This window comes from Pyrus communis, chromosome 8 (assembly GCF_963583255.1).
Source record: "Pyrus communis chromosome 8, drPyrComm1.1, whole genome shotgun sequence".
Lineage (NCBI taxonomy): Eukaryota > Viridiplantae > Streptophyta > Magnoliopsida > Rosales > Rosaceae > Pyrus > Pyrus communis.
In genome coordinates, this window is record NC_084810.1 from 5,706,826 (window position 1) to 5,731,318 (window position 24,493).

The following is a 24,493-nucleotide window of genomic DNA, read 5'->3' on the forward strand; positions in this document are numbered from 1 at the left end:
GAGGGAGAGAGGGAGGGATGAAGGAGGAGAGAGGGAGGAGGGGAGAGAGAGAGAGAGAGAGAGAGAGAGAGAGAGAGAGGGATTTTCTTGTTTGTTTGTTTGTTTTTTTTCTAATAAAAAGGAAAATGTGTGAGGAGTGGGAAAGGAAACGTTTGGATTGAGACTTTGGATTTTAATTTTGTACGGGATGGATGGGATTGGAAATAAATTTGGGGGTAATTAGGGGATAATTGTTGGATTCGGTTTGTCTTAACGGGCTTTAGGTAATTTTCTATTTATGTGTTTAACATAAAAACAAATTTTGGTTTTAAAAGTTTCAAATAAGTAAACTCTTCTAATTTTCTTACAACTAAAAAAACTACCCCTAGAAAAAAAAAAAAAAAAAAAAAAAAACTACCCATTGTTTCCGAAGAAAAAAAAACAAATACTCATCATGATTACTAAAAATTTACAAAAAGATTAAAAAAAATATTCCGATCATAATAGCACCTCTGTCCCGAGGTATTAGAGTATTGCTTTTGAACACCGATGCACCTGTCTATGGTTTATCTCAACTGGAGGCATTGGACATGGCCATGACACTTCTCAATGGTAGAAATTACATGGTGTGACCACTATAGAGTCACATTATTGTTGTTATGCACCATGTTAGAATACATGTTTAATTAAGTAGCATTTACAATACATGAATTAATCATTTCATGGCCATCGCAATCTCAAACTGTTAAACACCAAATTTCAAAATTGGATTTGAGTTGGGAGTTTAAGAATATAGGTGTTTGAATATACATTTTTGTATGGGGCTTATAATAGCTTTGATTATACTCTAATTTACATTGGTTCTTAACTTTTTCTTTTTTTTTTAATTATTTAGTCCTTAACACTCTCCTCTTCTTTTTTTTTTCTTTTTTTTTGGTCGAAAAGTAACATTTATAAGCAGAAACAAAAGTTACAACGGATTACATAAAGGTCTAGCCCAATAAGCAATAGGACAAAAATAAGGGTAACCCTTATTCCTATTATTCAAAATGCATAGAACATTTGTTGCCACCACCATTGTCACCAGAAACGCCGAACCAAGAGATAGACATCGGATCCCAAACACCTTCACCAGCCCTTGCAAATTATATACAAAAACAGTAACATATGGAAATGGGCGAGGGGGTGTATGAAATACTCTTGCTTTGGCTGAAGCTACAGAATGTTTGGCCTCGAGGGAAAGTTAACATGCCAGTTGGGGGAGCGTAGAGGAAAGAGATGGGAAGGATGGAAGTTTGGGTTTGAAAAGGACGATGAGAAGATGAGAAGGGTGGAAAACTAAGACAATTAAGGCAACTAAAACTGACGATAAATGTCGGAAAAGCGGCGAAGAACGTCGAGAACGCATGCCAACTCTCAAACCGGCAGTTGAAGGAGACGATTGAGGGCGGGCACGGGATGGTGAGAGTTGTTTAGAGACAAGGAGGGGGAGGAGGAGACGAGGCAGGGAAAGGGCGGAGCGCAGTATGTGGGAGGGGTGTGATGAGATGGGAGGGAATACACTCTTATGCGTGGTATTATTAGTTCTTCTCCATCACTTATGCAATATGAGAGGTAAATGGGTCAATTTAGGTCACATTTATATGAAATCGCCACCATTGGTTGCATAAATTAGTGGGGTTAATTATATACTCCAAACTGAGCCTTAATCACTTAATATACTACAAATTTAGTCCTAATCATTGAATTAAAAATCGATTAATATTCAATTAATATAGATAACAACTAAATCACAATCACTCAATTTTGTCAAATGGGCAAAAACTTTGACAAAAATGATGAGAAAAAGACTAAATTGTCATGTGTGATATATTAACTATTGAAAATTCGAATAACCAAATTCATGGACCAAAATGTAAAATAATTGAGACACAACTGTTATAATTTAACATTTATTACATAGACGAGAAAGAAAGGTAGCTAGTGTGAGTAATCTGGGAGCGAATTAACTTTTACTTGATTTATCATGTGATGTAGTGCAATGATCGGAATCATCTATACTTTAGGTCGAACTAGACAGGCACTCTTCTTTTTTTATTGGAAACTTGTTTATTTGAACATTTTTTTTAAGAATTTTGAACATAATTAATACTTGTGGAATTTTTGCACTTAGTATATCTACTAATATTTCTCTCCACTTGTGAGTAAGAGTATTCGGTTCGACTCCTATGGATGATGAGTTCATTATCTCTACTAATCTCTACTAATTAATAAAACACTCATTGTTAACCAAAACCCTATAAAATTACTAGTTTAACCCTCTAATTAAAACAAAACATGAATAAAATATGGGGCAAAAATATAATTTCACATAACCAAATTTTGCTTTTTTTTTTCTTCAAAATCTCACCTACATGTCATCCTAACATATCTCTAATTAAAAAAAATAAATAAAAAAATTCTCACTCCCACATTCTCCATCACTTCCTTCCTCTCTCCTTCTATTTCAAAAACAAAAATAAAAAAAAATTTCTCACACACTTTGTGTGTGCCCATATGCTAGTTAATTATTGTGCAGACACTTTGTGTGGCTAAACCCAATTTCCCAACTAGTAGTATAAATATATCATTGCATTAAAAAAAAGGAAGTGTTATTGGCACTTCAAAAATCTCATTCTACACTCCTCACAAGTATATATTTCTTTCTAAATATAGAAAGTTTGGAGTGTAGAATGAGATTTTTGGAGTGCCAATAACAATTCCCAAAAAAAATATATAACTGTTTTTAATTTAAATTTATTTGAATGGTTTGAAACTCTTAAGGAAAAACCAAAGGGGTTGCTTCATCTTCTAGTTTTATCCCAAAGCATTAGAAGCCCATTTTGTCATGATCACAAGAAGGTTGTTGTGGAGATTTACGATGAAAGACTCATGAATTAACAACTAACAATCATTTTAATTGGCTTTTTACATGCCATTGATTCTTCACCTTAATTTATATGATTAATGGATAGCCATGGAAAATGTAATAAAAATTAAGATAATGCTTGTATCTCCTCTGTTATTCTATTTATGATTAATAGAATTTTTACTATCTGAACATCATAATCGGAACTCTTTATTCTCTTTATCATTATCAAAAAATCATTTCTGCAAAAAAATATTAAATTTAGAGATCTTTTAAGTTTTAAACATTCATATGCATAAAACAAATTGACGATCTATCATAGGGATACTACTTAATACCAAAACCATTGATTGGTTTAACATATATGAATGACTAAATGATTTTCAAATTGAATGATTTTTTTTTTTACAGATATGATTTTTAGATGATAATAAAAAGAATGAACAGTTCTAATTATGATGTTCAGACTGTAAAAATTCGTTAATAGTAGGTAGAGGACAAATAATTCCGTCCTACAGAAGACACAAGCATTATCCTAAAATTAAGGTGGCTTCTTTTGGTTTTTTAACCAATATCACTTAAGCTGAGAATATCGGCAGCACATGGACGCATGTTGAGCACCCTCTTTCGGTTCCCATCACTGGCAAATCGGAAAAGATTACAAATCAATAGAAAACTAAAGTATCAAGTGCAACGTATATTCGAGTTAATATTTTCCTCTTTAATTTGTAGCATTTCTTTTTAATATATTCGCTTAAAGGGTCTCCACAAAAAAATTGCTATTTAATATTCATAATAATAATGTCAGGCTTAACTCATTCTCTTATTTTTTAGCATAAATAATATCGTATGTCTTTAAAAAATATACTTTTATTGGCACTATAAAATCTCATTGCGCACTCCTTATAGCTATAATTTTTTTCTTTCTAGATATAAAAATTTGGGCCACTTAATATTACGGTTTACCAGTATTCCTCTTCACTTACATGTGAGATGTTTTAAGATTGATTCTCGTCAAAAGAGAATTCAAATCTTTTTTTTTTTTTTCTGCTAGCATATTATGAGGCTTAGCACACTTTCCCCCTCAGTGTAAATAATATCATATGCATTAAAAAAAAACTTAAAAAATTGGAATGCACTATTATATATTTGGAGTGCTAATAACAACACTTTAATAAAATGATTTTCCAATTATATATATAATAATGCTATATATTCAAGTACAACTTTAATTTTAGAGTTTTTGAAGTTTTTTTTATTTGGTTGTTTAAGATTGAACGGTTTTTTAATTTTTAGTGAAGGGTATATTTGGAACTCTCTTTACTTATTATTTACTAGTATTTGTAAACTTATAATCAATGTGAATAGTTGTTTTGATTTAAGTTATTACTTTCTAGCTCAATACATTAACGTAATTTTATTGGAAGACTATAGAGGCCCTTTTATTAACTTCGCACATCGCCCTCGAAATTTCAGAGATGGCTCTAGATATTATTTACACTAAGGAGTGAGGAGGTGGGCTAAACCTTACAATGAGTTAGTCATAATAGTTTTGTTCGAATTCTCCTTTGTCGATAATTGAACCTAAGACCTATCACTTACAACTAAAGAGAAATACAATTATACCATAGTACTAAATGACATCTTTCACTTTTGAACTTAACATCGCTATTCCAATGATTTGATTTTTTTTAATTTATAAACTAAGATATAATGTATCAATGACCATTGGATTGTGGCACTCAATCACCTATTTGTTGGAAGAGGTTTAAAGTTCAAATGTCATCAATGACAGTTTCTCATTAATAAATATAGAAGAATGTTGATTCTAAAATTGTAATCTATTTTTTGTGCAAAGCAATTAGGGAAACGATAACAGACACGGTATCTCTTTTCTATACACTCCCATTTAATTATTTCTATTGTTTCCATTTGATTTATTAAATTCGAAGATCAGAAATAAAGAGGAAAAGAAAATTTATGGTTGTTATTACAACTCTGCAATTGAAGTTTAGATTTTTAGGTTTGTTTGATATTCCTCTCTAATTTTTATTTTTTGAAATTAATCAATTTTTATTTTATTTTATAAAAGAGATAGTGGGAGAAGAGGTAACAAACCTAGGACCTCGGGGTGAAGAGATAAATGTTTTTCTATTCGAATCTCGTAGATGACGAATTCAATACCAAATTACTGAATTAGATTGCTTATTGTGTGACTTAACTTAACTCTCTCCCTCCACTTAATGTAAAATATATCTTTGTATTTGTACTAAAAAAAATTAACTGGCTTACAAGTTAGTTAAAAGTTACAAGCGGTTTGCAATAAGTAGTTTAGTTACATTCATCACTTTTAAATCCAAGATCTATAAATCAAGATGGTCCTCTACATATAGATGGAGATGGGAGGAAAGGTAAAAAGTGGGAACGTGATGGTGATGCCACCCAAAAAGTTTCCAAAAAGAGTTCACCTCTAGTCACGGGCTTTACTTTAATCTGGGCCTAAAACTGCAAGCCCAGTAAAATTCAAATACTGTGTACAAATTCAATGCTGAGTGCATACAGCGGCAGCGGCAGCAGCAGCAGACTAGTAGTAGCAGCGAAGTAGTTAGATTATACAGCCTGCCTGTGTATTTGTGGCCAACCACTTTCCATTCACCTTACCTATCACATGCTGTCCAGCCCATTACTGTTAAGTGCTTTTCTTCCTACTTGCTTCAACTGCTTTTGGGATCAATTAATTAGGGAATTGTTATTAGCACTTCAAAAATCTTATTTTACATTCCATTTTTCTTTCTAATTATAGAAAATTTGGAGTGCTAAATGAGATTTTAGGAGTGCTAATAACAATTCACATTGATTATTAATAAATTATATTTGTTTAGACAATAGGGACCATTATATTAATATCTGCCTGCCATTTTAATATTTAACAATTCTGTGTGTGTATTGTGTAATGTGTATCTCCCCATATATATATACAAATGGCTTTCTCTTTATGCTTGTTGGTAGGTGGGTTTTATAGAGCATTCTATCCTACATCCCAAGAAACACATCGATGGTTGGGATTAAATTTCATGATTACTCATCGTTGGATTCAATATCGAGTGTGAAGAATGAATGAATGAATGAATGAATGAGTTTATTTTTTATTTTTTTAATTTCCACTCATGATATCAAATTTGATGATGAATAACCACCAATCATTGATCACCAGGTAACCATGAGAACGATACTCATTAAGAGTATACCTTTATTTTTCTTATCTCTCTTATGAGATGAGAGAGATACATAGAGAAAGTCTTTCATTGAATAATATCTACCATTGTTACTTGTTATTGGGTGGCCAACCAATTCCTAACCGAAAAATTAATTCCAACAAAAAACACCTTATACAACCACAAAACGTATGTTCTTGTAACCTAATGTGCATCTCATTTTGCAAGTATATATCTATACGCAAAATTTTGGGTATTGTATGTTCGAGCTTATGTATTCCCTTCTATATCTATCTTAGATAATGTTGCTGATCACCTTTTTCATAAGCTATCATATCTATTTTATAGGAGATGTCATATATGAGACGATGCATTTTTCAAGGCAGAAGGTGGATCAAAATATAAACATCTTTCAAGTCCGGTCATGAACTAAACGGCTTTGATTAGACGGGGCCGTACAAACGAACAAATGATGCCACCACACTTTGTTGGGCTCTGGAATGGTAGGCAAGGCCAATAGGTCTTGTATGCTTGCTCCAGAAGATACGAAGGCTTGTTCCGACAAGCTAGTTTCCTATAATATCGGAGATTCATACAATCTAAGGATTGACTTATGCCTTAAGTAATCACAATCCTAAAAGTAAAGAATATCTAATGCTAGATATCCGCTAGGATTCTTCCGGTTTAATACGGACATCACTATCCTAAGAGGACTCTCTCCCGACTACTATAAATACACCCCTCTAGGATTCAACATGGCAACGCGTAATTTGCTCTCAATCGCTTCCTTGCCTACTGTTTGAGTTCTACGATCTTTATACGAACTTAACCGTCAGAAAACCTTTGGTCGGTACACCACACTGGTGCCTAAGGGATTCACGGTTAATCTTCTTCTTTTATAAGCGGCCGTTCTTGCACTCTTATATCTAGGGTGGTGCATAAATTTAGTTCCAACATGATCACCAACATAATCTGTAAAAAATAAAAGTAAATAATTGAAATAATTTTATTGGTTTTGTAAACCTCACTAAATAAACCCCCAAACAAATGTCCTAATAGCTGTAATTGATACCATATAAAAATTTGAGGTCACACTCCAAAATCTTAAGACAAATCCAAAGTTCTCACACCTTAATAGGGACATGGAGCTATATACTATACAAAATAAATCATTACTTATAGGACATCTCATCCCTTTTGACTTTTGGCAGAAAATAAGTGGTGAGGGAGGTTTCAATTATACCTCAATAACAAGAAAGATACTCATAGCTATGGAAAATAGCATATGCTAAAATTTGATATGGCAGTGTTTAGGTCTTAGGGCAGAATCAAAATAGGGTAAGCAAGACTAAGCCTATATATATGGAGTAGGTTGAAGAAGATTAATTTGTCCACTATCACAAAAGGGAAAAAAGTCAAAGAAATTGTTCCCATTTTTTATGTCTTATTAAAATCGTCCTAAAGATTTATCATCACCCACCTTCAATCACGTGTTTGGTTGCAGGTATTTACAACTTTTTAGAGTGAGTGCCCTAAACAACCCTAGAAATATAATACTATATGTATTTTATAGAGAGGTGGGTTTGTGGTTTGTCTAAGACAATGCATATATCCCATTTTCAAATACCATAAATGAGGATGGTTTTATACATGATAGTGACTCACACGATGGTAATTAAGGAGATGTTAAAATACTTATGTGAGTTTTTTGAGTCTTTGAAAAGGTGAATTGCTGTAGTGAAGCCACTAACTGGTAATTTAAAAAAAAAAAAAAAAAAAAGAACATTATTTTGGTATGCATATTTAAAGCTTTCACAAAAAAGGTGATTACACAAAAACAAGCTAATTTCGATAATAGTGGAATTTTATGGGAAATGGGTTAAATGATTAGAAATTAAATTATAAATGTTGTATTGAGAAAAATAAATTATTACCAATGTAGTGATGTTGACACACCCCAACCCGAAATGTCCACTTGGACTCCGAATTGAGTTGTGCTAGTCGACACCTGGAAGGTGAAGAAGCCATAAAGTGTAGTGTAGTGGAAAATATGAAAAAATTTAAACCTAAAAGTGCCTAAATATAAGAGTGTATTGTGAGCGGGAATGAACTCATTTCACACGTGATTCAAAGCATAAGTACAGTACAGTAAGATAGGGTGAGAATTATGTCATCGAAGGTAATCATCTACACCAAGATTTGCTAAGAATCCTCATCGACATGTAAGTTCACCAATAAAACCTGGAGGGGTGAAAAACAAGGGTGAGTAGGCCTAGAAACAAATCTTTGTAAAAACTTTTTCGAAAACATAGTAACCAATCGCTGTAAAACAAGTACAGTTTCCAAAATATACATACTACGGATAGTAAGAAAATACTTACTGTAGTCTACAACATTCCAAGATTCATTACGGCACAATATCTCATAAATAAGGGCATGACATCCATAATCATAAAATCTCACATAAGCAACATATCATACCAGATGCTCATCGACACATGCTGACACACGAGTTCATGCAGAGGTATTCTGACATGAACATGATTGGGTGTAATATATATATATATATATGTATATATATATATGTATATATATATGTATATATACGCTCTAGTGCTACAATCACATGAAGACTAGCGCTATTCGTGGTCACATACGAGTTGGAGTTGCCTATTGCAACCTGTACGACAGGATTGGCACCTACTTGGATCTAAGGCGAGCGTACGGTGCGGATGTGAACATACACGTGAAAGATTGGCCCTGGCCCTTGCCCTGGGCGAGCACTAACATCGGATGCAGCAATGATGAGCAGACTACATAAATATAATCATGCCATAATGATTCAATAATTCTAGTCAACATAGTAAACTTACCTGCACATCCCGTAGGATTATTTCATCATTTCCTAACAATAAGATGTTTCTTATAAACGTTAATTTAATATATATATATATATATATATATATATATATATATATATATATAAAGAAAAGGCCCACTCACAGATCATGTCACCGAGTCGAACCTGTCTCGTAGCATCGAGAGTCCTTGAGATCTATTTCGCCTAGAAACAAAACCATTTAGGTAAATATAACGTGTTAATGAAATTAAAAGTTTTCGTACAAAGTATGGCTAATAAAGGAACTATCCTACAACGGTCTAATTTCGGAAAACGGACAGTGGATTTGAAATCAACACGTCGAAATACGCTAAGGAGGGTCCACAACCCTACACAAGTCAATCTGGAACATCCACCCATGGATTTCTGATCCATAACTTCCCAATGTCCACACTATGCTTCTAAAACAACATACTAAAACTTTTTTACGATCCAACGGTTGGATCTCCGCTAATCGCAAATTCAAGTGACGGATTTCACTAAACGGATGTCAATTTATGGAATCGGGACATAAAATTAGCCTAGGATGGTCAAGTGGGGTCTCAGCCAAAAAATTACCAATTTCATAGAAATGAATTTCTCAATGAGAGGAACAACTTTCATACATGAGCCGAAGTCCAATTTGGCCGGGAAGTGGCCTGAAATTACCATGAACCGTCGGAAACCCTATAAAGGGTGTGCTTCGATTTGTCACCTTCAGTGCTCCGCCACACCAACCAAGGCTTGGTCCTTGTTCTTGGGTTCAAGAGGAGGCTAATAGATGTGGTGGTTGAAGGAATCACCTTAAAAAATAGTGGATTTTTGCCGATCTCCTCCACAATGCCGTCGATGCTATCCCCACGAAACTGAGACAAAAAATGGTCGGGTTTGGGGTGGAACTTGAAGAAGGAAGGTCGTGGAGTTGGTTTTGGGTAGTGGCGATGGTCGTCTCGCCAGGAAAATGTCGGAATCTGCATGGGGTGTTTCGAAATCAGGTTGGGTCGGCAGGGAGGAACTGGGTCAAGGGTGATCTGGTGCTCCCCCACTCCTTCCTTTCCTCTCTTTTCTCTCCTCTCTGGTTGGTCATTCTCTCTTTCTCTTCTTTTTGATTGGGCATCCAACTTCCTCTCTTTCCTTTCTCATTTTTCTCATCCGATTGGGTAGCAACACCCTATTTTTTCTCTTTTCTCCTTTCTTTCCTCTGTCCATCCTTCTCATTTCCTTCATTTCTCTCAACTAATATTAAAATAATAATATAATATGTAACATCCCACATCGCCTAGGGGAGTGGATCTTGTAAGCCTTATATGTATATTCCTATCTCTACCTAGCACGAAGTCTTTTGGGAGCTCATTGGCTTCAGGTTCCATCGGAACTTCAAAGTTACGCGAGTTCGTGCGAGAGCAATCCTAGGATGGGTGACCCACTTGGAAGTTCTCGTGTGAGTTCCCAAAAACAAAATTGTGAGGGCGTAGTCGGGGCCCAAAGATGACAATATTGTGCTACGGTGGAATCGAGCTCGAGATATGGTGGGGACCCGGGCCAGGATGTGACAATTTGGTATCAGAGCCAATCCTTGGCCAGAAGTGTGCCGACGAGGATGTCCGGCCCCTAAGGGGGTAGATTGTAACATCTCACATCGCCCAAGGGAGTGGATCCTGTAAGCTTTATATGTATATTCTCATCTCTACCTAGCACGATACATTTTGGGAGCTCACTGGCTTCAGGTTTCATTGGAACTTCGAAGTTAAACGAGTTCGTGCGAGAGCAATCCCAATATGGGTGATCCACTGGCAAGTTCTCGTGTGAGTTCCCAAAAACAAAACCGTGAGGGCATGATTAGAGCCCAAAGCGGACAATATCGTGCTACGGTGGAGTCGAGTCCGAGATGTGGTGGGGGCTCGGGCTGGGATATGACATAATAACTATGAGATATATATAATAATAATAATAATAATAATAAATAGTAATCTTTACAAAAGTACTTTTCGAATTTGTAGTTCCGTAAAAACCCTATCATAACTCTGGTTTCTATTCAGGTATGCTTATGCGATCGTCCCGTTGAGAACTTCAAGAGTACAGTAAAATAGTAACTTACACGCGTCACTAAATGACGGTCAATGAAAATCAACAATCTCGCCAGTAAAGGCATTTTCGTCAATTCACTCTTTTAAAAATTAATAAAATCGTAAAATTAGGGACGGATTATCACATATCTGATATTGATGACATAACGATTAAATTTGACATTATGTTGAAAAAGATATACTAAAATTGAGACACGAGAAATTATTATTGTGACCATTTTTTCAAAACATTTTTATGTTTGAAAAGCAAACAACATTGTTTCGTGTTATTATTAATTAGGAAAATTGGTTTAAATGAATATTTTATAAATCTTAATTGTTGACATTTCAAATTCAATGAAAACATGTCAATCAAATATTGACGACATTAGCAATCAAATTGGTTATATATATATTAAAAAAAACTTTAAAAAATGATCATTTTAGTAATATTTGAAATTATATTATTTAGAAAATTAGCTAAATGACTAAAAATAAATCTCAATAGATAAACTAACAAAAATTAGATATCAACGACATAGCTAAAATGAATATGATCATTGATGTAACTGCAGCTTGTTAAAAAAAAAAGAAATGAAAATACCAAGACAATCAAAGAGTTCATTTTTGCAAATTTAGAATCCAACAATTCATGGTAAACCAAATCCCATCCCTTCAAGGTGTTGGACACTTTGGATTATTCCTTCATGATATAAGAACTAGTGCAGTGCAGCTTTATATGATTTCTTTACTCCAACTTGGTTAGCAAGGCAAATACCTAATTAAGAACTAGGGAGTAGGGACCTTGACAGCCGTGCATTTCATCCAAACATGCCGATGGTTTCCTTGTTAAGCCATGTATCTAAATGGTTTATTAAGATTAAAATATGGTAAAGTAACTTGACCAAATTATCTTCCAGCTAAATATGGCATTGACCTGACCTGGTTCCAAAAATGCATTACAACTCATTCTTGCATATCAAGCTTTGGGGAGCTCGTGTGAATAGTTTATTACGCTTAAATTAAAAAAGGATGAAGACACCAAGAAAAAGGGAACATGATTCTATTTGGATCCTCTTTGTGAGGATTCTAGGGATCAATTCATGTTATCCATTCATCAGTTATCTTACGGTCATAAATCATTTTGAATTTTTTATTTAAAATTGAAGACAAACAGTACCTAACGAAAACTGACCGCACGATATATGATAAACGACTGAGATGAATTGATCCCTAAGATCCTCACAAAAGAGAATCTGAAGAGGATCTTCATTCAAGAAAAAGGGTTGGGTCGACGGCTAGCCCAGACTGCCTCAGAATATAAGCTAGACCAGATCAAATGTGCTTACGGAATGTATGAGACAAAGACTTTAATTGTACTACTAAAACATTTAGATGAGTTTAATATGGTTATAACTGGTGATTTTATTATGCACTCGGATCTCTAACAAAACTTTGTTGATGTTCATGGAACATATAGCCACAAAGAGGCAATAACTTCTATAAGGAAATATAGAAAAGAAAAGTTATTGTACGTAACAGTAACATCATGTGACATATCAATGTGATGCTAAAGTCATCGAAAAATTTGTGTTTGACATTGTGTTGGATTTATAGACTTATAGTTATTGCATAGAACTTTGATAAGACAATCAATTCGATAAAATTAGAGTTAGCATCAAATGGTGAGAGAAATTATAAAAATAATTAGAATTAGATTAAGTTAAGAGTTCGATACAACTAGAATTAACATTAAACGGTGAGAGAAATTAAAGAAAATGAGCAGAATTAAGTTACAACGAGAGTTTGATTAAACCAGAGTTCCTTATACGAATCGGAAAACTATACAACTTGAGCTAGTTATCTTGGTTGGGTTTGCTGAAGAAAAGTAGAAAAAGCATAGCATCAAGTCAAGTGAGGCGATGATATGATTGACGCTGCATGGTGAACATGTAAACTATTATATTATAATGTTTATGTAATATAACGGACCCCCGGACAGTTGGACAAGACTTGCACGTAAAGCTAAAAGTGGGGTTTGGTATTTGGTGCTTGTCAAAAAGATTGGCTAAAAAGGATCTTGGTGTTTTGTCATGCAGGGCCAAGCAAAAGCAAAAGACGAGAGATCCTCACCAACCTAGTTCTCGATCCACTCTTCTTTTCTTTGATTAAAATTTTTGAACAAAACTATGATTCCCGGGAGACATGTATCTCGCACAATTTGGTTACGTTTAGTTTATAAGATTTTGAAAAATAAAAATAAATTTAACTTGAGGGTAGAAGAGAATATGTGTATTACTCGTTGATAAAACTTATTTATTTTACCTTATTTATTTTATTTTATAAAAAGTAGTTTTACAAGAAATAAGTTTTTTTTCATGTTTAATCTTCTTATGTTATGATCCCTTCTAAATAAAAGAAATCATTCATTCTAGCAAATGTATTCCAACTTAATCCTAGATACCAAATTACGTCTTTATGTTTATAAATTTGATATGCTTAGACTCTTTAACAAGAACTTTTTCTTTAATATATGTTTGACATGTTATATTGTAAAGAACAACTTACATGAAATATGTTTATTATCGAATAACGTTCTAATAGTGCAATATGTAAAAATAAGAAAAACTTATTTATAATATTATATTATTAAGGTACGACGTCAAAGTCAAGATGAACTCCTTTAGTGCAAATCATTCCACATGATCCCACGATTGCAAATGAAAAATCTGAAATCATATACTGTTTGATAAGAGGTTTCCTTTTCGTTTGTCCATAACAATTAAGTGTGTCTTGAACAGGTTGTCAGCTAGATTCAAAACAAGGATGCATCTAATCAAGAAAAGAACATATATATTCAAGACAAGTGGCTTACTGTCATATCGATGCCGTCCAATCAGCCACCCCTTGAATTGTATTTACATCCTTCCTGGTCGTTAGTTGGTGAACTGAGACACATAATGTTAGAAAACATAATCATTATGCTTGTTAAAGGACCCGGCTTCTTTATCATTTCAGTTTCCATACACTTCCATTCCCTTCTATTTTGTACGGTCACGGTTAAGGCATATCAACATTTTATATTAATTTTTTTATAGAGATAATAAGACAAAAAACAATAGTGATATAAAATATTAACGTGGCTTAACCGTAATCGTACAAATAAAAGGGAATAAGAGTGTATGGAAACTGAGAGGGCACAGAAACCAGGTCCAATGTTAAAAGTAGGCCTCTGAGCCTCACAATCGCATTCGTTGCGCCCATAGATTGTCAATATTAGATAGTGTTATTTATATATCTATTTTTATTTTTTACATATATATTTTTAAAATTTTTAACCCTCGGATCTACTGGTGGAGCCACGTTAAGGGCTACCCTGGGCTATAGCCCAGGTAGCTTTCAGTGGAAAATAAAATTTTACATATAATTTTTATTGATTTTTTAATGTAATCCATCATATATTTAGTCATTGATCCAAATTCTTTAATTTTAATTATATAAAATTATATAATGCAGTTTACAAACCATTTTTTTTTATATCCATTTTCTCATCGCTTCTCGTATTTGTATAAGTTTGGATTTGTTTGAATTTTAACATGTATTTGTTTAATAACGAAAATACTTGGCTTTTTTTAAGCTTGCTGATATTGTGAAAAATACAGTATTAAGTTTATTTGTTTATAAAGATTTAAATTTTTAAGTTAACTCATCCGGTGAAAAATTTCTAGCTCCGCCATTGATCAGATCGAATGAATTCAAAAAGATCAGTGACAAAAAATTAACAAAAGTGTAGAAGAAGTATAAAAATGTATGTCTGAATAACACTATCTAAGATTTTATCAAATTTAATATCAAAATTGCGTTGTGCTGTATTTATTTATATATAATTTCGTGAAAAATATTGCATGAGTTTGTTGATTTGATTTATATTAATTTGTAATTAATTTTTTGTTTTTAGTTTGCTTATGACCTAGAAGAGTTTGCAAACCAAACAAGGCGGGTCTACCAACGGCACAATGCCCCCACTACCTTTAATTCAAATTATAATTAGATCAGCGGCGACCACATTGTCATTACAATACAATCATGACCACGAAAGGAAACCCTCCTTCTCAATAGTTTAAATACTGGTATATGGTACTGAGCTGATTTTATAAAAAGTTTGTATAAAAAAAAGTTGAGCTGAAAAATGTGTTTGGTAAACACTTAAAAATGGCTTATTTTCACAGTTTTAGATGAAAAAAAAGCTGAAAATATGAAATAGTAAAAATGAGCTTATTCTCACAGTACAGCAGAAACAATTTTTTTTTTCAAAGCACAGCAATACCAAACAAGCCTTAAGCAAAATTTTATTAGCTTTATAGGGTTTCCACAATCATAATTAAGATTGATTAATTATGATACTTATTAAAAGACTAAGCCACGTATTAGAGACATATTTATCATCTATTATATAATCAAAGACACCACGTGGCTTGATTCTAAACAGCCTGTATATGTGTGAAACACGTTCTTGATTAAGTGAAATTGAAATGCCATTAGTTAAATTAATTAGTTAACTATACAACAGTAGGGTGACAATTAGTTTAGCCAAGTTGATCTATTATTTTATGTTAAAGTTTTTTTTGGATTAATGAACAGTTGAATGTAATCTCGAATGTTCTCTTGTATATTTACATTACTTTTTAGGGTGAAGTGCCGATTTGGTGCATAAATTATTACCTCAGAGAAAATTAGGTCACTGAATTATTTTTTCAGTAAAATAAGTCCCTAAATTCATTAAAAATTGCTATTTTCATCCCTACTATCATATTCAAAGCTATTTTATCCAATTTTTCGTTAACTTAAATTACTTGAAGTGTACCGTCATTTTTTCACCTATAAGCCCTTAACATTTCATATAGGTTGCGAATCTAACGTTTAATTTACTCTTTAAAGTTAACTTAATACACTATTTCTATATGAAAAATTACCAATCTACCCTCTAATGTATATAAGTAACGTGATTTAAAGTGATGGAAAAATTGAATATAGTAGCTTTGAATACAATATTAGAGATGTATTGGCAAATTTTTATAATTGAAGAATGGATTTTTCTGAAAAAATAATTTAGGGACCTAATTTTCACTTAGATAATAATTTAAGGACTAAATTGATAGTTCACTCTAATTTTTAATTTTATAATAAAACAAGTATTATTTCGTCCCAAAATATTAGTTAATTATACATAACTTGTAGTCTCGTACAAATTAGGCATGGACCGCATGGTTATTGGTCCTTACTTTCTTAAACCGTCCAAGACTCCGAGATTTAACCATCAACTTTAATGACCTCATGCGATGGGTAGTCTGTGGTTTGTGGAGGCTGTAGAAGTGTCACAATAGTTTGGTGTTTGATAAGACTGGGGTAGAGCCTCTTGTTGCTCTGCAATTATTACAGCAACATTGGGCAGATATGGTGATGTGTGATGGGGAACCGGTGCAACAATCATCCCGTGGGCACCAAGGGAGACGGATGGGTTTGCAAGGGTGGTTAAAGCCACCTTTTGGAACAATAAAAGTTAATTGTGATGGAGGATGGTGTAGCCGTACTGGTAGGGGTGGTTTTGGATGGGTTGCAAGGGATTTTGCAGGCATTTTTAAAGGGGCTGGAGGTGTGGGCAATATCATGTGTGTTTCGAGTGTTATGGCGGAAGCGGAAGCAGTGAGGTTGGCTTTGCTGTGGTGTGTGGAAGGTGGCTTTGCTGTGATGTGTGGAAGGTGGCTTTGAGTCGGTGTAGCTGGAAATTGATTCTCAAGTTCTTGTTGACATGATTCGTGGGAGTTTGCGGCCAGAGGCAGTTTTGGATGACATTTTATGGGATATTGTTCTGCTTAAACAACAATTATGTGCTGTTGAGTTTCTTTATGCTCCTCGTGGCTGTAATGAGGCTGCTCATATTATGGTATCTTATGTCACGCATGTAGGGGGTGTTCATTCATGGGGTGATTTTGAACTAGATTGGTTGTTTAATACTCTAGCGTTTGATGTAAACCTTTCGATTCGTCCTTAATAATATTCAAAATTTCGACCAAAAAAAAAAAAAAAAACTACAAAGTAAGCTACTTTTTTTCAACTTAGATTAATTAGAAATGGCTAACTTCCAAATAGAACGACACCTATGTCCCCTATTCCATAATTTTAAATACAAAAAGAGAGAAAAATTAAATATACAAGTGGGGGACGAAATCAAAACCTGCAAAGAAAAAATAATACATCATTCTAGGATATGCAGTAATTTGTGAAGTGGAAGTTAGGCAAGTCAGCAAAATCTGAAAACAAAGTACCCTGATATATCAACGGAGGAGAATCAAGCCAAACCAAATTAGGAGAAGACATGCCTATTAGCAAGGCTATACACAATGACATTCCCCTCTCGAAAGATGTGAAAGAATAAAAAAGTCATCTCGTAAATGCGGGCCAAACAAGTAAACCATTGTGAGCGAAGAACCCATGAAAGATCAAAATTATTCGAATGAAGAATGAAAATAACACTAGAATAATCACATTCTAACCTAAGATAATGTCAAATCCTATAATAAGCAAATTGAACACCAATAATAATTACAGAAAGTTCTGCAAAGAAAAAAAATTAGAATAGTCAATACCCTATCAAAAACTAGTAAGAAATCGACCACGACGATCCTAAAAATGCCACCACAAGCTGCCGCCCCAAATTTTTTTTAGACAAATCATCCATAACCAAAATAGTCTTGTACAATATGCTTTAAATTTTAAATTTATTTATATTTCATCAGGTTGTCATGGTTTTCACCCAGTAATGATAATGCGGGAGATAATACGGGAGATATATATATATATATACACACACACTAATTTTATATGATCAACTAGCCAGCCATTAATTAATTTAATTATTTAGCAATCATCTATTCATGTGATGAAAGACAGAAATCATAACTAAACTACAAAGTTAATTAACTGCTTCAGAATGAGCACAAAGAAGATCCTATACTATTTGCTGACAAGACAGCGGATCGTGGGGCTAGTATTTTATTGATCAACACAAACCAATACAAAGGTGATAATTGAGTTCATTGGATACAGTATCTAAGAAATTGATTTGGAGTGAATTTGCACAAATGAACAACTACAGTAAGACCCCATATGGCTACTACATGCATGAAACTACAAATGTCACCTAATACAAAATTGTCACAAAAATCGATACGCAACAAATCCGCATCGGCGACCACACCAATCATCGTTGAATAACGAGGCTACATAAAGTCATCGTTGGAAGACGAGACCACAAATCTCGATGCTCATAGGCAAAAACCACATCTAGCCATTGCCGAAGCACGACCACAACACTCACTAGGCGAGATAACAAAACTACATTATTCCAACCTGACTTTACAAAAATATTATTATCGCCGAAGCGCGACCACACCACATGAGGACATTATTATTACTGTAATAAGTTACAAAAACATTGTCCGACCAAAGAGGACCAATACCATTTTCTTTCTTAAGAATATATACCGTAGACTAACCTGATTTTTAGAGGATTATAGTCTATGGATACAATGGTTGTAGTATATATGGTACTAAGTGGAATACAAATTGGCTTATTGGGTTGCATGGAGCCAATTGTAATACTTCAAATGACTACATGGATTGGAGAGGCACTGGCAAGCCTGCAGGACCATAACAACAAATAATACCATAGATCAATGTCTTGGTGAGTCATATGCATGTGAATTATTAGATGGTGAAGATGGCAAAACATATCATCACTCCTGCGAAAGGTGCAGATACATCAACCTAAGAAAACGTTTTTCTTCATGTCTGTTTTGGCTGCATTTTGAAGAAAGCAGAAATCTTCACATTGCTTCATTTCATCAAATACGTCAAACACACTTTTCATAGACTAAAAGTTTCGATTTGACATGTTCGTATCGAAGCCCCCGGGCCACTACAATGTTGCATCACAGTAGCCATGAAAAATATCAAAATACCCTCATATATGTATATGCCCTAACTTGGAGAGATACTCTTTGATCACCATTTTATCATGCGATAAGTGTTTATTGGACAATTAATTTACATTTTAACCAAATAGAAAACATCTATTAATTGAATGATGACGCCACTAAAACTAAATCTTGATTGTAGACTGAATGCATCGTGCATACATGCATGCATGTACTATCACGAATAAAGAAAAGGGCCGCTACTGCAGAGAAAAAAAGAAACTGAGAGCATGTGGCAGCTACAATCATGCTATGTAAGGGGGACATGACAATGTAACATATTCTAGCATGTTAAAAGCTTTGCATGTGCAGTGTGTACTAATACCCATTAAATTAAAAGATTGAAACGAAGAAACAGAAGAGGGGAAACATGATTTGGAGGTTGGCATTTTGACAATTTATATAGGAGAGCGAGCATCACAAAATTTTCTGCTTAACAAAATGATGAACATGCCTCCTGTTTTGACATGAATCAAATTATCAATCATTTCGTACTTTGTTTTTCTAATTGGTTTTATTTTTATTTTTTTATGTACACTAGAATTCACGATAATTTTAGATGCATTTTTATATTTTTACAGTAATTTAGGCATACATCAATAATTGACAATCGTTCACACGCATGTGATTCTAATTAAGCATATTTCTTTTCAGGGCTTTTGTCTTTTACGCCATTGCCCTAATTAAGCATTTCTCTTTCATATGTCATGTTTCTGTTCCTTCTTAACATAACATCCTCACGGATTAAACCTAACCCACAATCTATGCTGGTTTTGGAAGAAGCTATCATTGTCGATCATGTCATCATTGGGCTCAAACTCGATTTTGGTGCATAATATTTCTTCAAGCTCAGACGATATTCGTGCAGCGCAGAGTGAATCAAATTTTGGTGACTCAACAGTGACCTCCAATCTCTGCTGATTTATGCGTGGTTAGTGATCACTTGAGGCCTTGAGGGATAGATATGGCGGATTCTCAGATCTGGGCGTGGTGCCAGAAAAGCTTTCACAAAATAGAGCCAAGCAGGCTAAATTGCAAGTACAAGTTTCGCATATCATTGCACCATTTGGGTTAAGATATGGAGCAGCACGATGGCCTAATAGTACACTTCCCAAAGCTGCGTGCGGGCATCAGTTGGCACTGACACTTTGGATATATAGGCCACACGAAGGCTTAAATATTAGTTGCTGTAGTTAGGTCAGATGAGGTTTCAGAGGTATCAATGTGTATGTGTGAGATGATAGTGATCGATTCTATTGGCTAGAAACAATGGCAGATCCAGGATTTCAAGATCGAGGGGTCCTAACATAAAAGCTTAATATATATATATATATATATATATATATATATATATATATATATATATATATATATATATTAGACTAATTTGGTTCCATATCATTATTTTTTACAGAATTTGGTTCATTGAATAAATCAATATTAATCTCAAAGGTAATAAAACCAACAAATTCTCCTCACCAACATAACGCAACTAGTGACTCTACAAAGATAAAAGTTGTTAATGTAACATATATCTTATTAATTGGGAATTGGGACTATAGAGTCTAGGATTAAAAAACTTACATAAATTTGGAAGAAATAAAATTAGGCAGCTAAAGGCGGTGGAACGGAAAATGGTGGTGGAGAATAGGGTAACTTGGGTTTAAAGTTGGAGGGTTGGGACGATTGGGGCTAGAAGTTCTTAAATATAATTTAGGGATACTGGAAAATACCGGAGTTCTTAGGCTCTGTAGAGAAAACAGAGATATTTTAGTTTTTAAATTTTTTATAATGACCTGGCTAAAAAACATTGTTGTTTTGGTTAGGTCTTTTAAAACAAAAATTAAAAACCTCTTCTTCTTCTTCTTTGTTATAAGCACTGCTGCCTACACATCCATAGAGGCAACTAGCCTCTCCACTGCACCCAAATTATTGGAGGGTCCCGAAGGTCGATCAAAAGTGTTTCTTCGGACTTCCGAAGGGTCCCGGGTCCCTATATGGATCCACCAGTGGCTAGGAACCAACCAGGAACAAGACAGCATGAGGGCTTGTTTGGCTTATTTTATGGTGTTGTCTAGTTCTATTTCGACTAGATTCTTCTTGTTGAATTGGCAACCAGAATTTCGGGTGTTAGAATGAATATTTTTAACCAGTTAAGCTACAAGTTGTCGACCCTTTCAAGAAGTTTAAAAGTTTTAAATCAAGCCGTCTTCTATATGAGCCAACAGAAATTTCATCCCTTGGCACATTATGATATGTTTCATCTACATTCCTTTCGTGATTGTTAAATTAAAAATATATATCGGTGAGATAAAATAACTAATATACTGTACTTTATAATATAATTTGTTGTCTGCTTATATTATAACATGTGAATTAGTAACATCAAGTGTGGTGTCACGGACACATACAAAACTTTATCGTTGAGACTTGTAACAACCCTTGAGGAGATTGAATAGAGATCTATGAATCATATCTTTATGTTCCATTCGTGTCAATTTATCAAGGCAATGACACTTAATATTCCTAGACCAATTAATCTTTTATGGATCAAAGATCCGTTAATCTCATCATATGCATTAGGGGTGTTAGCTGTGAGCCTGTGTACAGGCCTGTAGGGAGTAGGGCTTTTCCTTAGCCCTGACTCTTGAGTCCATTTGAACCCCACTGGAATCAACACTCCTGACGGATTTCAATTTTACGACGGACGCGAGTAAATAATTTTGGAAAAAAATCACAATAAAATTACATGAATCAAATATCATATTCCACAAATGGTCCATGCAGTGATAGAGTAAACGGAAGATAGTCTTGTAACAAAAGAATTAAGATTAAAACCCTCGTGGTACAAACTGTTAGTAGTTTTGCTCAAAAGTGAGATTTTGCTATTTGTAGGCAAAGATTACCGTGTAATAGTTAAGAAATATATATGTACGGGTTAATTACATTGCACCAATCTTTAAGTTCAATAGAGTTTAAGTTCACTTTTGTTTCTGACACACCAGGATGCCATATGGACAAAACATGAACTTTCTTGAAAGAAAGTCCTTTTAAGTTTTATCATAAATTCAATTGGCAAAATAAGAAGTAGTCAACGTCTTATAAGCACACTCAACGTCCCTTAATTCCCCGATTCACACTCTCATCAGATTACAAGCAATGATTTTTCTATTATTAATACCATATTTGACAACCAGAGAAAAAAATTCAACGGTAGTGTGAAAAATATGAAGTACTAATACACACTAAATACAAACTCAACTGAACCAAACCCTTCAATACATCATTTTGAAACTAAAAACATGAAATGTGGGAGTCCAGACATGGTCAAATGATCTAATACAATATAATGACGATTATGTCCATCTATTGCGTTGATTCTGATGACGATGAAATCATTTGAAGGTTCCGAGACCAACAGCAGCCTCTCCCCCGTATGGCTGGAAGCTTTCCCTGGCTCTGGAATAGCAAACATAGTAGAACTCAGAAACAATTGTGGTGAGGAAAATGAAGGCTGCCCCTGCACCGAAAACTCCCCTTCTTAGTTGCTGGCAATCCGGAGGGCTTTCGCTGAAAATGGTCCTGTACTTGGTGTGGTATGCATTCCTCACCGAACCCGCCAACAAGCACACCTCAGCGATTACGAAAAATACCCTGGTAAGAGTAACATCAAGAAGTGTAAGTACATCATATCTATATGACAATCCATTGCAAGATGTGAACCTTAAATTTTGGTGTCGAACTTAAAATCTAAACTTAGTATGCATTTATAAGAAACAAATGTGTTGATCTAATTAAATCGACAAATTATACTCAATCCTTTTGGCAACAGTTTTTTCAGTATGTTATAAATCTTACCAGCAGATTATGAAAAGGATAACTGCCCAGGCTCTTGACCCTCCAGGCCTCAATGGCTTCCCGCAACAGAAGCATCGGCTTGCCACCATTATAATGACCTGACCTACCAAGAAGAACAAAAATGCACCAACCCCGTAGCCAGTTGCTATGTCTGACTCATAGACACAGTAGTTGTAATTCACCTCAGTATCCTGAACGACCTTTGCCTGACATTAACAACACAGATTGACTGTTAGTTAGCAAGGACTACCTCGTACATCAGATACGAATGCACTTCTTTTATGCTATTATGTTGAGGATGAATAAACCAGTTTAGATGTGAATATGATGAATGTAAAACCGGTTTACTTTAAGGTCTCGGTTCACTTACTCAAGGGGTTGAGTAAAATATATAATTGCGTAGTGCGAAGCTATGACAATAGCAAACAAACATTAACTTTTGAGAGAAGTAAATATGTATTACGTACTGTATTATTTGGCTCATGTCAAGATTTCAGTTATTCAATTTATGGTGGGGAAGGGAAAGCTCTGTGGAATCTTACTTCCTATGCTGACTGAGGTACGGGGCTAAATCAACAACAAATTATAAGAAGGAAGTTTTCGGATACAAAATTAATCACAACTCTTTTATTTTTTGTGTGTGATACAAGCGATACTGGGGGGACGGGGAATTGAACTAAGAACCTCGGTTGCTAGGGTGCATGCTCTTAACCAACCGAGCTACAAACCCCATTGCAATTAATCACAACTCTCATGCTCAACCAACAATTCTGAACGAAAGAGGGCGACTTTTGAAGTTCTTTGTAAATAAACTCTCTTATTTGGCTCGAAAATCTCCCAAAACAAGTTTTTTCATTCAAGAACACCAATTTATTCAATTACATTTGCCTGAATATGTTTCAGCAATCATTACAATTTGCTCCAACAAATTCTCCAAGAAAATCATATACATGAACAGAAGAACAACACTACAAGAAAACAATCAATATCAGTAGATCTGGCCATGGAGTCAAATTATTTGTATCAGCAAGAACACAATTTTATTGCCAATCGCATTTCTGATTGAACCCATATTTTTGGGGCCCGATGTGATCAGAATATCAAAATTAAAATCTAAAAGTATTAGGCCAATCAAATACCAAATGGGTTGCTTTTATTTTCTTTAATCCCCAAGAATTAAAACAGAATGCATCGAGTTTCCTGCATTTTCTTGCATTTTCTCAGCAACCAATCAAAATATATCAGCAAAAGGACGGATATTGCACAAACCCAGAATCAAAATTCAATTGTCTACAAACATATCCATTAAAAGACAATTTTCATAGCTTAAGAAAAAAGGGAAAGAGAGAACTTACAGAGCTTCTTCTCTGCTCAGCTGCAACAGCAAGCCCAAAAGCAATGACATTGAGGATGAAGACGGTAATCAGTAACAGCTTGGATGCCATGGCTTCAAGAACTCACTCACTTACTTCCCAGATCTCTCTCTCTCTCTCTAGTCCACACTTTGTACCCTTTGTCTATCTGTTTCTTCCTCTAAATACAAAATCCAACTC

The 24,493-nt window shown here is 34.3% G+C and overlaps 1 protein-coding gene across 1 annotated transcript; it reads right to left on the reverse strand.

Annotated features, from left to right (window-relative positions):
- Positions 1-22,281: 22,281 nt before the first annotated feature.
- LOC137743533 (uncharacterized) lies at positions 22,282-24,480 on the reverse strand. The gene is made up of 3 exons (XM_068483447.1): positions 24,296-24,480; positions 22,941-23,146; positions 22,282-22,736 (listed from the first exon to the last, which is right to left on the reverse strand). Exons 1-3 carry the CDS (start codon positions 24,383-24,385, stop codon positions 22,478-22,480), a joined length of 555 nt encoding a protein of 184 aa, XP_068339548.1. The 5' UTR covers positions 24,386-24,480; the 3' UTR covers positions 22,282-22,477.
- Positions 24,481-24,493: the final 13 nt, after the last annotated feature.

Bases quoted from the DNA above. Each gene is read 5' to 3' on its own strand.
- LOC137743533 (XM_068483447.1), bottom strand. From the start codon at position 24,385: ATGGCATCCAAGCTGTTACTGATTACCGTCTTCATCCTCAATGTCATT. The intron at 23,147-24,295 runs GTAAGTTCTCTC...TGTTAATGTCAG, and splicing joins CTGAGCAGAGAAGAAGCTCT to GCAAAGGTCGTTCAGGATAC. The intron at 22,737-22,940 runs GTAAGATTTATA...TACTCTTACCAG, and splicing joins ATCCTTTTCATAATCTGCTG to GGTATTTTTCGTAATCGCTG.